At 43.9% G+C, this 13,224-nt stretch overlaps 1 protein-coding gene across 3 annotated transcripts in view; it reads right to left on the reverse strand.

The window, feature by feature from the left end:
- The window catches only part of WDR59 (WD repeat domain 59), a 104,056-nt gene extending 91,521 nt beyond the window's left edge, over nt 1-12,535 (reverse strand). For all 3 annotated transcript variants that reach the window (XM_072818380.1, XM_072818379.1, XM_072818381.1), the window contains exon 1: nt 12,362-12,535. In XM_072818380.1, coding sequence (XP_072674481.1) covers nt 12,362-12,415 — 54 coding nt within the window. In that variant the 5' untranslated portion in view covers nt 12,416-12,535. The remainder of the gene's footprint in view (nt 1-12,361) is intronic.
- Between the last annotated feature and the right edge of the window lie 689 nt (nt 12,536-13,224).

Here is a 13,224-nt window from a genome sequence, read left to right on the forward strand (position 1 = left end):
AAAATCTTCAAAGAAAGTGGATGAGCTGTCTTCCAAAGGTCCTCTCAGCTCCATTAAGAGGATTTTGTCAGGCCATTTGTTGCTTCCTTACACAAGTTTTCTAGTAATAATCATAATAATTAACCCATCTCAAGTACTTAATGTATGCTGGTCACTATGCTAAGCACTCTACGTGGACTATCTCACATGATCCTCACAGTAACTGTCAGATGGTTTGCAGGAAAGAGCGTAGCAGGCACGAGATTGCTAGCCTCAGAAAGGCCTGCTTGCAAGGCTGGTTCTTGGCTGGTGTCTGGGAACTAGGGATTTGGAGTGTTCCCACCATTCCCTAACTGATAAGAATGGCTCACTGTGCCTACACTGTGTGTACAAATGATGTGGTTTCTGCTGAGCACCTGCCGCCCTTCTGAGGGTGTGGAGTTGTGGTTCACGATAGCCAGAGGGTACTTATGTGACCAGCCCCAAAGAAAAACCCTGGACACGGAGTCTCTAATGAGCTTCCCCCGTAACATTTCCCATGTATTGCCGTAATTCATTGCTGGAGGAATTAAGCATGTCCTTGGAGACTCCATGGTGAAAAGTCTCTTGCACTAGTTCCCTCCAGACTTTACCCCAAGTGCTTTCCCACTCTGAATTTGCTTTCGGTCCTTTCACTGTAATAAATCATAACTACAAATACAACTGGAAATCCTCCTAGTGAAACAAGGCATGGTGTGGGAAATCCTGAACACCGCAAATACTATTATTCTTGCTTTATGGGTAAAGAAATTGAGACTTAAGAGGAACTGACTTGGGCAGCCCTGGTGGCCCAGCGGTTTAGCGCCACCTTCGGCCCAGGGTGTGATCCTGGAGACCCAGGATTGAGTCCCACATCAGGTTCCCTGCACGGAGCCTGCTTCTCCCTCTGCCTCTCTCTCTCTGTCATGAATAAATAAATAAAATCTTAAAAAAAAAAAAAAAAAAAAAAAAGGAACTAACTTGCCCAAGATCACATGGCAGAGAGCTGACATAACCTGGATCCTGACACTGGCACTCCAGCTCCATACCCTTGAACTCTTGCGTGTACCCTACTCTTCCCCCATTCCTTCCTGCATTTTGATACCAAATTTTCTAGAAAACAAAAAATTTACAGCAATTACAACATAATAGTCACGTCCACCAAAACCAGCCCTACTATGCCCTTCCGCACCCACAGTTTTAAAAATGAACTTTATGTGAAACTAGCAAGGACCAACACTGGATTCCTCCAGGAAAACGTCTGAACTATTAACTACTTGTAACTTTTCTCTTAGCTAAAAAATTTGCCAAGTTGTGTCTTGTTTTTTGCTTATTTAGAGCAAAAGAAAAAAAAAGGCCTCAATTTTTACCTGTCTGGAAGAGTTGCAGTAATGCTGAGACCAGTAAGTCACCCACCATTAGGGGAGCAGGGAATACACTTTCTGCTGAGATGCCTCATTTTTCATTTCAAGAAGCAAGAAACTGAGCAGCAAGAAAAAAAATTACTGGAGAATATCTCTATGAACCCAGGATATAGATTTTTCGTAAAAAGACTGAGAAAGCACAATCCATAAACTCAAATGCATTAAAAATACGCTTTTGTTCATCAGAAGATACCACCAAGACAACAAAAAGGCAAGCCACAACCTGGGAGACTATATATATGTAAGACAGGTGACCAAAAGAAGATTAGAATCCAGAAAAAAAAAAATTAATTCTTCCTAATCTATAAAAAAAGAGTTCAATAAAAAAAAGCACTTGTTGGCACCGGGGTGGCTCCATCAGTTAGGCATCTGTCTTTGGCTCAGGTCACGATCCCAGTGTCCTGGGATCAAGCAAGCCCCTTGTCAGGCTCCCTGCTCAGCAGGGACCCTGCTTCTACCTCTCCCTCTGCCCCCCTAACCCCCACCCCCGGCTCATGTGCTTGCACGTGTTCTCTATCTCAATAAATAAAATCTTTTTAAAAATTAAAAAGAAAAAAAATAAAAATTAAAAAATTAAAAATTAAAAAGGAAAAAAAATTTAAAAAGGACATAAGACACAGGCGTTTCATGGAAGAAACAAATTGCCAATTAAATATATGAAGAGATATTTATCTTCATCAATAATCAGGAAAATATAAATTAAACCCAAAAATAATAAACCATCTCATCTGTACCCAGTAGTTGGAAATCAGATGAAGAGTTTGACAGGGAAAAGATTTTTGTCCATTTTGTACAGTTTATCTTAGTCCATTCAAGCTGTTATAACAAATTGCCATAGATCAAGTGGCTTATAAACTGCAAAAATTTATTTTTCACTGTTGTGCAGGTTGGGAAATCCAAGACCAAGATGCTAACATAACTGGCTCTCTGCTCTGGAATCATTCCTAGGCTACCTACCTGTAACTTCATGTGGCAGAGGGGAAGGGAGCTGAGTCCAGGCAAGGGCACTAATCCTACTCTGGAGCGCTCCACCCTTATGACCTAATAACCTCCTAAAGGCCCTCACCTCCTAATACCATAATCTTAGGGTCAGGGCTCCACATATGAACTGTTGAGGGGCCACAAATATTCAGACCATCTTATTGCTATATCTAGTGCCTGGCATACAGTAGATTCTCAAGTAATTGCTAAAAGGATGGGAAATTTGCATGTCTGATAACCCTAAGTGTTGACAAGGATATGACTCGAAAGGAATTTTTTTTTTAAAGTTTCAGTTTATTTCATTTATGATAGTCACACAGAGAGAGAGAGAGAGATAGAGGCAGAGACATAGGCAGAGGGAGAAGCAGGCTCCATGCACCGGGAGCCCGACGTGGGATTCGATCCCGGGTCTCCAGGATCGTGCCCTGGGCCAAAGGCAGGGGCCAAACCGCTGCGCCACCCAGGGATCCCGGAATTTTTTTTAAAGACTTTATTTATTCATAGAGACACAGAGACAGAGAGATGCAGAGACACAGGCAGAGAGAAGCCGGCTCCATGCAGGGAGCCCGATGTGGGACTCGATCCCGGGACTCCAAGATCACACCCTGGGCTGAAGGCAGACGCTCAATCGCTGAGCCACCCAGACATCCCTCAAAAGGAATTTTTAAAGCACACTGCTAGAAATATAAAATCTCAACCACTTTGGAAAACAATTTGACATTTGCTGATGAAGCTGGGGAACATGCACTTTCCACGGACCAGAAATTCTACTCCTACATAAATACCATATTTATATATATGATCATCTACAATAAAAATTGGAATTCACCCAAATGTTTAATGACAGAGGGGTAAATCGACTGTGGCACATTTATCCAACCGAACACTACTTCACAGCAAAATTAGTAAACCACAGGCATGGTAGTCAACATGGATGAACCTCAAAACCAACGCAGTAGGACCAAACAAATAAAAGCAAGACTCACAAAATGTATACCATATGATCTCATCTATACAATAGTCAAAAACAATCAAAATAAAATATTGTTTGTAATTACATGTCTGTGTGCTAAAACTACAGAGAAAAGCAAAGAAATGGTTAATCCAGAATTCAGGGCACTCACTTACTCTAAAGGGTCTGAAAGAGAGGAATATGTTCTGGAAAAGGTATCCAGGGTGTAGATTTAACTAGAATGGTGTATTCCTTAAGCTATGTGGAGGGTACATTTTATTAATATTCTTCTCATGGTACCCATATAACTCACATGTGTGATATATGCCTAATAAAATAATTCTTAAGCTAAAATATTTTAGCATGTCATTAAAAGAGGGGATTCCTGGGCAGCTCAGCAGTTTAACACCTGTCTTCAGCCCAGGGCGCCATTCTGGGGTCCCGGGATCGATGCCTTATGGGGTGGCTGAGTGGCTCAGTTGATTATGCATTGGACTCCTGATCTCAGCTTAGGTTTTGATCTCAGGGTCATGAGATCATGAGTTCAAGCTTGGAATTGGGCTCTGCATCCTAAAATCAATCCCCATGTTGGGCTCCCTACTTAGCACAGTGTGCTTAAGACTCTCTCCCCTTTTCCTTTGCCCCCTCCCCCAACTCTCTCTCTAAAATAAATAAATAAATCTTTAAAAAAAAAAAAAAGATCATTCATAAAGACTAGACCACAGGGGCACCTGGCTGGCTCAGTTGGTGGAGCATGGGACTCATGATCTTGGTATTGTGAGTTCAAGCCTCATGTTCGGTGTAGAGATTATTTAAAAATAAAATCTTGGGCAGCCCGGGTGGCTCCGTGGTTTAGTGCCACCTTCAGTCCAGGGCCTGATCCTAGAGACCCAGGATCAAGTCCCATGTCAGGCTTCCTGCATGGAACCTGCTTCTCCCTCTGCCTGTGTCTCTGCCATGCGCGCTCTCTCTCTCTCTCTCCCTCATGAATAAATAAATAAAATATTTTTTAAAATAAATAAATAAAATAAAATCTTAAGAGGTGCCTGGATGGCTCAGTCAGTTAAGCTTCCAACTCTTGATTTCAGCTCAGGTCATGATCTTGACAGGTCATGATCTTGATCAGGTCAATCTCATGACACTTGAGATTAAAGCTCAGTGTCTGGCTCTGGTCATTTCAGCTCAGGTCATGATCTTGACAGGTCATGATCTTGATCAGGTCAATCTCATGACACTTGAGATTAAAGCTCAGTGTCTGGCTCTGTGCTCAGCACAGAGTCTGCTTAAGATTCTCTCCCTCTCCCTCTGCCACTCCCCTTCCTCCTCCCAACAAGAACACACACAACTCATTCTCTAATAAAATCTTTAAAAAATAAATAAATAATAAAATCTTTAAAAAAAATACACATACAAGACTAGACCACAGTGTGGAGAAGTAAAAAAGGTTGCTTAAAAATGATGAAAATCTGAGTCTGTAAGACTAAAGGGGAGAAGAACTGTGCATAGGCACTGTGCTCTATCTGATAAAGTCCCTGCTATGAGGGTACACTGAAACCACTATCCATGTCTTTTGGAATGAATGAGTAAATGGGTGGAGGATGGCAGGGGCCCAGAGGGTAGTGGTGGAAGGTTACTGACAAGCAAAGAGTGGGGCCAATCAATGGCACTTGTGTAACACATTAGAGCAGAAGATGTTAAGCATGAACTCATATCCAGCTTAATATAGACTACATAAGGAAATATTTACAGGCATATGTATATATACATGGATTAGCAAACACACATATATCTCCTGTTTTGTCGGATGAGAGTGCCTAGAAGCAGTAACACCCTACATCTTGGTTTCTAATGTCATTCTCCAATAAAAGAAACCAGAACCCTCAGAGAAACGGCTAATTTAGGAATGGTGGCAGGAAATATACATGATAAGAGTTAAGCATCTTTAGTGCCAGAAAATAAGGAAGTACTGTATATTTAAAAGTCATACACACATGGGGCACCTGGGTGGCTCAGTGGTTGAGCATCTGCCTTTGGCTCAGGTTGTAATCCTGGGGTCCTGGGATCGAGTCCTACATCAGGCTCCCCGCAGGTAGCATGCTTCTCCTTCTGCCTCTGTCTCTGCCTCTCTCTCCATGTCTCTCATGAATAAATAAAATGTCTAATAAAATCTTTAAAAAAAAAAAAAAAAAAAGACAAGGCACCTGGGTAGCTCATGGTTGTGTGTCTGCCTTCAGCTCAGGTCATGATCCTGGGTCCTGAGATCAAGGCCCACATCAGGCTTCCGAGCCTGCTTCTCCCTCTGCCTATGTTTCTGCCTCTCTGTCTATGTCTCATGAATAAATAAATAAAATCTTAAAAAAAAAAACATACACACAAACATATGAAAACAATGATGGAGTTATGCCAAAGGAACATATGAACCATCTGAAAGAGCTCCCTCCCAATGGCAGAGGCTGGGACAATTTGAGCAATAATAAATAAAATACTAGTGGATTATAATCCAAAGTATAAAATACATAAATAAATATATAAATATATAAGAGTTCACACTAATATATGCAACTAAATGAAGGAAAGAAGGAACGAATGAACGAATGAGCAAATGAACAAACAGAGGAAGGAAGAAAGAACTCCCCATTCTAAGTTTGGGCTGCATGTAGAGACAATTTTCCAAAGAGAACAGAATAGGGAGTAGGCAAAAAGAAGTAAGTTTACAGGGACGCCTGGGTGGCTCAGCGGTTGAGTATCTGCCCTTGGCTCAGGGTATGATCCCAGAGTCCAGGGATCGAGTCCCACGTCAGGCTCTCTGCATGGAGCTTGCTTCTTCTTCTCCCTCTTCCTATGTCTCTGCCTCTCTCTGTGTGTCTCTCATGAATAAATAAAATCTTAAAAAAAAAAAAAGAGTTAAGATTGCAATGGAGATATAAATAAATAAATAAATAAATAAATAAATAAATAAATAATAAAAAGATTGCAGTGGAGATACCACACAAGAAATAAATAAATAAATAAATAAATAAATAAATAAATAAATAAATAAAAAAAAAGATTGCAGTGGAGATACCGCACAAGCACTACCTCAACCAGGTCAACATCAACAGTGATATGTCATGTTCACAGTAAGTACCCTTGATATGATGGGATGAGAATGACACCTTATCTCTGGGGTCTTCTTCCCCAAAACCCATAATCCCAGTCTAATCATGAGAAAGACAAATCCCAACTGAGGGACAGTCTACGAAATACGTGACTAGTACTCCTCAAGACTGTCAAAGACATCAAAGACAGTCTGAAAAACTGTCACAGCCAAGGAACCTGAGGAGACGTGATGACTAAATGTAATGTGTTATTGGAACAGAATCCCAGAACAGAACAAGGACATTAAGTTAAAAGTAAGGAAATCTAAGTATGGATTTGGGTTAATAATACCAATATTGACTTGTTAATTGTAGAAAATTGTACCATACTAGGGTAAGATTTTTTTTTTTTTATGATATTCACACACAGAGAGAGAGAGAGAGTCAGAGACATAGGCAGAGGGAGAAGCAGGCTCCATGCACCGGGAGCCCGACGTGGGATTCGATCCCGGGTCTCCAGGATCACGCCATGGGCCAAAGGCAGGTGCTAAACCACTGCACCACCCAGGGATCCCGGGTAAGATGTTTTTAATAGGGGTAACTGGATACAGGGTATATGGGAACCCTCTGTACTATCTTCCCAGTGGTTCTAGGAGTCTAAAATTATTCTTTTTTTTTTTAAGATTTTACCTATTTACTTATGAGAGACACAGAGAGAGAGGCAGAGATATAGGCCGAAAGAGAAGCAGGTTCCCTGAGGGGAGCCTGATGCAGGACTCGATCCCAGGATCCCCAGGATCACACCCTGAGCCAAAGCAGATGCTCAACCACTGAGACACCCAGGTGGTGTCCCAAGTCTAAAACCATTCTAAAACTTATTTTTAAAACCACGAAACTTAAATACTTTTTCCTAATTCCTGTTAATACTGTTAATCAACATAAGTGATTTTTAAAATTTTATTCATTCAACAAGTATTTGTTGAGTGCTATTGCATACCTAGCACTACTTCAGGCACCAGGGATACAGCAGGAGTCAACAAGACAAAATCTTTACCCTGAGGGAGCTCACACTGGAACAGCAGGAGAAAGATAAAAATAAACAGTGATTGAGGGGGGAAAGTAGGTGTAAGATGTGATCTGAGAAGTATGCTGAGACCAGCACACAAAAATCCAAAATAAGGAATTTATATTCTACACTCAGTCCAACAGGAAGTCACTGAAGTATTTTCATCAAAGGAGGGATAAATTAGGTTTTAAGATTTCATTTATTTATTTGAGAGAGAGAGAGATCACAAGCAGGGGGAAGAGCAGAGGGAGAAGCAAATTCTCCACTGAGCAAGGAGCCTGATGTGGGGCTGGATCCCAGGACCCTGAGATCATGACCTGAGCTGAAGGCAGACACTTAACCAAATGAGCCACCCAGGTACCCCTTGATTTTAAAGTGAGGTTTTAAAAAATCACCTTCGGGGATCCCTGGGTGGCTCAGCGGTTTAGCGCCTGCCTTTGGCCCAGGGTGTGATCCTGGAATCCCGGGATCGAGTCCCACGTCGGGCTCCCGGCATGGAGCCTGCTTCTCCCTCCTCCTGTGTCTCTGCCTCTCTTTCTCTCTATGTCTATCATAAATAAATAAATAAATCTTTAAAAATAAATAAAAATAAATTTAAAAAATCACCTTCATATTTTATCACAGCTTTAACCATATAGTCAAAAAGTAGTAACAACCTGAACACCCATACACAGGTGAATGAATATAGAGTGTGGTCTCTCCATACACTGGACTACTACTGGAGGGCAATAAAAAAGAACAGACTAACTCATTTTCAACAACATGGGTGAATCTCAAAGGCACTGGGTTAAGCCATGAGAGGCCAGGCTCATACAGCTCTACACTGTACATTCCTTGCCTTACAGAAATCATCTCAGCAGCTGCCAGAGGGAGATGCTATGACTGGCTACACAGGTACATGAGGGAATTTTGTGGAATGTTCTATATGTTGTTAACTGTCGTGGTAGTTACAGGACTACATACATTGGCAAAACTCAACAAGTTGTACACTTACAAGGGGGAATTTTATTGTACATCAATTATACTTCAATAAACCTAAGTTAAAAAAAAAAAAACACTCTGGCTCTGTGGAGGATGAATTGGAGGAAGCAAAACGCTGAGGTGCAGGGATAGCAGCTCCCAAGGATGGCTACCTACTTTCAAATATTCAGTTTTAGACATCTCACAGATGCCAAAGCGTAGACATTAAGCAAACTATTGCTATGCATTCAAATTCCAGTTTTCATCACAATCATTTTCTGAACTGTTAATGCTCTTCCCGTTGGTTTAGAGAAAAGGGGAAACTATTTCCTCTCCAATGAACTTTTCTTTTTTTAAGATTTTATTTACCTACTTAAGAGTGAGAAAGCAAAAGAGAACACAGAGGGAGAAGGAGAAGAGACTCCCCACTGAGCAGAAAGCCCAAAGCGGGACTGGAATCTAGAACCCAAGATCATGATCCTAGTCGAAGGCAGCGACTTACCTAACTGAGCCTCCCAGGTGCTCTTCTAGTGCACTCTTTTATAGCAAGCCACTAACTACAGGTGGCTATTTAAATGGCAATTACTGGGATGCCTGGGTGGCTCAGCAGTTGAGCATCTGCCTTCAGCTCAGGGCGTGATCCTGGGTTCGGGGACTGAGTCCCGCAACAGGCTCCCTGCAAGAAGCCTCCTTCTCCCCCTGCCTGTGTCTCTGCCTCTCTCTCTCTGTCTCTCGTGAATAAATAAATAAAATCTTTAAAAATAAAGAAATAAGTAAATAAATAGCAATTACTTCCATTTTAATTAAGTTAAAAATGCAATTTTTTGGTTGCACTAGCCCCATTTCAAGTGTTCAACGGCCATATTTCCGTTATTACAGAAAATTCTACCGGGCAGTGTTGTTGTAGAAAGTTATCTCTAGGGACACCTGGGTGGCTCAGTGGTTGAGTGTCTGCCTTTGGCTCAGGGTGTGATCCCGAGTCATGGAATCGAGTCCCACAGAGAGCTTCTCTCTGGAAGCCTGCTTCTCCCTCTATGTCTCTGCCTCTCTCTCTGTGTCTCTCATGAATAAATAAATAAAATCTTTTAAAAAAAATAGAAAGTTATCTCTAAGTTTTCTTAGTGTTAACGTTCATTGATGCAGAGACCACTTCAGAGTAGTTGCCAAGCACCACGGGGTCTTCCCTATGAATCACTGACCATAACATCCCAAAGCGTGGGGGGTTTTTTGTTTGTTTGTTTTTTAAAGATTTTATTTATTTATTCATGAGAGACACAGGGAGAGAGAGAGGCAGAGACACAGGCAGAGGGAGAAGCAGGCTCCATGCAGGGAGCCTGACGTGGGACTCGATCCCCGGTCTCCAGGATCAGGCCCTGGGCTGAAGGCAGCGCTAAACCACTGAGCCACCCAGGAGTGCCTCCAAAGCGTGGTTTTATAGAAGCTGTAGAAAAAGAATTTCACCTTTCAGGCTGGGCTTTTTCCCTGAAAAACCAAAATTCTTGGGCACCCTGGGTAGCTCTGCGGTTTAGCGACGCCTTCAGCGCAGGGCCTGATCCTGGAGACCCAGGATAGAGTCCTGCATGGAGCCTGTTTCTCCCTCCACCTGTGTCTCTGCCTCTGCCTCTCTCTCTCTCTCTCTCTCTCTCTCATGAATAAATAAATGAAATCTTAAAAAAAAAAAGACACCAAAATTCTTTAATTTTTTTAAATATGGTTTTTAAAAGAGGCAGGGGGTTCTGAAAAGTTTATTGTTCTGTCCCCGCCCTTTTCAGACAGACAATATGAAGAGTTTTGATTTTTTCTTTCTCCATGAATGAATAAAATTAACCATGTGGGTCTCAATCCCTCCAGGTTGCCACCAGAAACCACCACAAAACCATGCTAATTCAAACCAAGTCGTACCCTTCCAACTGCATAGAAAAATCAAAAAGATGGGATCCCTGAGTGGCGCAGCGGTTTGGCGCCTGCCTTTGGCCCAGGGCACGATCCTGGAGACCCGGGATTGAATCCCCACGTCGGGCTCCCGGTGCATGGAGCCTGCTTCTCCCTTTGCCTGTGTCTCTGCCTCTCTCTCTCTCTCTCTGTGTGTGTGACTATCATAAATTAAAAAAAAAAAAAAAAAAATCAAAAAGAAAAACAGAAACTCCCATAAGGTAGTTAAATTACTCAATTTACTTTGTTCTCTTACTATGACCACTGCTGTTCAGTTTTAATTATTTGCTATGACTTCATACATCCTAATATATGTGTCAGCACCCTCTCTGCAGGTCTCTTCAATTACAGCTCTATAGAGGAGGGATGAGACTAACTGGGTTTCTGTGAGAATTAAAGCATTTGCAAATTAGTAGCTTCCAAATTAGCAGGCTCAAATGTACCATACATGACTCTGTTCTCGGTCCCCATCAAAAGCAATTAATAAGAAGGGTAACAGGAATACAGTGCTCTCTCCCTAGGAGTCTGGCGCCTCCCTTGGGACAGCAGGCCTCAAAGAGACACCAGACTGATAGTGCAAAGTGCCTTAGAATCCTTTAATCTGAATGTTGCTGCTCAAATTCTCCATGGAGGCTGTGTATCAGAGGGAACCACAGAGCAAATCGGTGGATTGCTCCTCCACTCATTAATCTTTATGGCAAAAAAAAGGATGGAGTTTTAGAAAGAAGAACCCACATCATCCCTCATTATAATCCAAGTTTTCCCTTCAGTATAAATCACTGATACAGTGTGCAGTGTTCTCCTAGCAAGAGCTCAATAAACTCTTGTTGAATAAAATCCATGTATTAAAGCCTGGCCCACAGAAGACAGTCAATAAATATTTGTTGAACAAATGGAGAGAAACACCAAGACACTGTCCAAGGTGATGGGGAAGGGGAAATGAGGGTACTTATTGCAAAATGTCTGTATGACAGTTTCCTACAGTACGAAGCAAGTACTGCAAAGAAAACCAACAAGAGCCCTGGGGCCAGATGCCTGCATTCAAATCCCAATTCGGCCACATAATGGGAGACCTTAGCCAAGTCACTTGAGATCAGCCAAACAGGGATCATCTTCCCCGTTTGGGAGAAAGGGATAACATCTTGGTGCTTTCATGAATTAGAAAAAGTAAATGTTGATAAATCATTTAGCACAAGGCCTGGCACAGGAAGGCATGAAATACAAAAATAGTTAAAAAAAAAAAAAAAAAAAAAAAAAAAAAAACACCTACCAAATCCTAAGGTTCCTTGAGACTTACCACGTGCCCGTGACTGTGCCACATACTCTAAATATATAACATTCTTCTCGCCGGCCCTATGAGGCAGCTACGACTCGCACCTTCACGCAGGTGAGAAAGCTGATGCACTGACACGGAATGACAGGCTAGGGCTAAGCCAGGATTTCCAACCAGGGATTCGAACCTGAGGACACGTGCCGCGCACACTCCTCTATATGGTATTATACCCTATTCTACCATCAGCGGCCACTTAAAAGCTTAGTTCTGTGCTTCTTTTAATCGAATCCACTCCAGAGTCCAGGGAGGCAAAGTTAAGTCCACGCAGCTGAGGCTCCGAGAAGTTGTGCGCCTTACCCGAAGTCATTAGGCCTCGGGTCCCCCGGCCTCGGGGAGCAGACCCTCTCGCTCCCCACCCCCCAGCACTCACTCTTGCGCGGTCTCTGCGCTTCGGGGTCCCAAGACAGACCCTACTCCCCAGACCCCCGCGGGGAACCACGATACCCACTCCGTGCCCCCCAACCGCCCCCAACGGTCATGACGGCTTCCCTCGCCCGCTCCGGTCTGACAGCTCCGGGTCACCCTTCTCCCTAGCCCCGGCTGGAGGGTCGCCCCGCCGCCCCCGAGACAGAGCCTGCAGCGTGGGGGAGGGGCAGGGAGGGCGCATGCCCAGAAGGCGCCACTTGGCCCCCGGCTCACCTGGGAGTCGCGGAACTCCACCACCACGTTCTCGCTGCTCCATCGCGCAGCCATCTCGGGGACCCGGCCACCCCTGCCCCAGGACTGCGCGTTCCCCCCACCCCCACCCCAAACCTGCGTTCCCGGGTTCAGTGAGCCCCACGCAGCCCGCGAGAGAGCCCTGCCACGCCCCGTCCCCCTCTTCCGCCTGACCTCAAACCATTGGCTGACCCTAGCACCGGCTCCGCCCCCTCTCCCGGGATCCTCCAATTGGACACCGCACCTCCCCAAACAGGCACGCCCCCTCCACTTCCGTCATTCGGCCAGAGTAACCCACGCTCCCCGCAGCTGCAGGCACACGTCCCTTGCCGCAAGCTCTACTGGGAGTTGTAGTCCCAGGGTGAGCCGCGCGTGGGTAACTCACCGAGACCCTGACAGCGCGGGTTCGGCGATGGGCGGCGGACGTCGTCCTCCCTGTCTCCCGGCCGGTGTGCCCCGCGAGGCCCAGGCGGTCTACCGGAGCCCAGCATTAGCGCCATCCCCAGGTTTACCTCATCCCCTGAGGCCTGCCATAAAGGCATCGCATCGATAGGTTTGAAGGTGTGATTTATTGTTTCATGCATTGCAGCAGCGCCCACCAAAGTGACCTCGAACCCCCGGGGGTCTCCGAAAGCGAAACTTCACATAATCTTTACCAAGGCTGTTATTTGCCTTTTACACTTTCTTTCTCTCACCAGGGTACAATGGTTTTTCCAGAGGCTACGTGGTATATAGTAATGAAATGAACGTCAGAAGCAGATGTGAGAATCCAGCGGCTTTCTATTAAGCCAGACATTGAAGAGATTAGCCACTCTTCCTACTAAAATATTTTCGTTTTACGAAAT

The sequence above is a fragment of the Canis lupus genome, chromosome 3 (genome assembly GCF_048164855.1).
Source record: "Canis lupus baileyi chromosome 3, mCanLup2.hap1, whole genome shotgun sequence".
Classification (NCBI taxonomy): Eukaryota; Metazoa; Chordata; class Mammalia; order Carnivora; family Canidae; genus Canis; species Canis lupus.